The sequence below is a fragment of the Mandrillus leucophaeus genome, unplaced genomic scaffold, assembly GCF_000951045.1.
Source record: "Mandrillus leucophaeus isolate KB7577 unplaced genomic scaffold, Mleu.le_1.0 Scaffold651, whole genome shotgun sequence".
NCBI classification, from domain to species: domain Eukaryota; kingdom Metazoa; phylum Chordata; class Mammalia; order Primates; family Cercopithecidae; genus Mandrillus; species Mandrillus leucophaeus.
This window is the reverse complement of record NW_012107042.1, coordinates 574,418-575,380: the sequence shown is the minus strand read 5'-3', so window position 1 is coordinate 575,380 and position 963 is coordinate 574,418. Positions and strand designations below refer to the sequence as shown.

General features: G+C 58.2%; 1 protein-coding gene across 1 annotated transcript in view; it reads right to left on the bottom strand.

Annotated features, from left to right (window-relative positions):
* The window catches only part of USP22 (ubiquitin specific peptidase 22), a 44,040-nt gene extending 43,491 nt beyond the window's left edge, over positions 1-549 (bottom strand). The window contains 2 exon segments of the mRNA XM_012001182.1: positions 419-459; positions 462-549. Coding sequence (XP_011856572.1) covers positions 419-459; positions 462-549 — 129 coding nt within the window.
* Between the last annotated feature and the right edge of the window lie 414 nt (positions 550-963).

Here is a 963-nt window from a genome sequence, read left to right as displayed (position 1 = left end):
CGCGCCAGGCCCTTCCCCCCTCTCGCGCGCCCGTAGGCTCTGGGTAGACCGGAGCCCAAGGAAGCGTGGTGGGGCGAGGGGAAGCTAATGAGAGCCCGCCCCTTCCCTTCCTCTATTGGTCGTCGGCCACCCCCCAGCATCTTCGGCCATTTTCATAGGCTCTCAGTACAGTCCGTCTGGCGACGAGACGTTCCCTGTCTCTTCCATCGGACTAGGGAGGCGGGGGCGTGCTGCGGTTGGGCGGCGCGAGGCGTCCGTCCTAGCACTGAACCGGTTTGCGCCGGCCTGAGCTCTGCCGCAAAGAGGCGGGGCGACGAGCTGGATCCCTGCAGGTCGGGCCTCCATCCAGGGCCTGCGCTTTCCCACCCAACAGCATCCCCTGTTCGGGCGCTGTCTGCAGGCCCCCGGTTGCCGCAACCTGGGTCGGACCCTGCAGTGCCGTGGCTCGGGGCTGGAACTGCCAACTGCCTGCTCCGCGCCGCTGCCTGCCTCAAGCTGCGGCACCTCCTGTCGGGAGCCCGCGGATAGCGAGGGCCACCCCGGCGCCATCCAGTTGAAAGAAGATACACGCCACACGCTGACACTTCGCATTTGCTGGTGGCTACGTTTTTCTAATGAAAAGAAAGTTAAATATAGTAATATATCTTAACCCAATAGGGTCAAAATATTTCAACATGTACGCAGTATTGCAAAAATCGTTAGTGGAATATTTTACAGTTTTTGCAAGTCTTCGAAATCTGGTATTTACACAACAGCACATCCAATTCCTACTAGCTGCTACCGCAGTGGGCTGCACAGGTCTAATCGGTATACAAACAACTGACCCAAGGCAAACTGAAAAGACCTTTAAAGACGAATGCAAACAATGTTCCCGGAGAGCCAGGGCGCCAAGAATCTGGGGGAACTTGGATGAGGTGTGAGGCGTGGTGCTGCTCCCTGGTACTCCTCCCACTGCTAACTGCT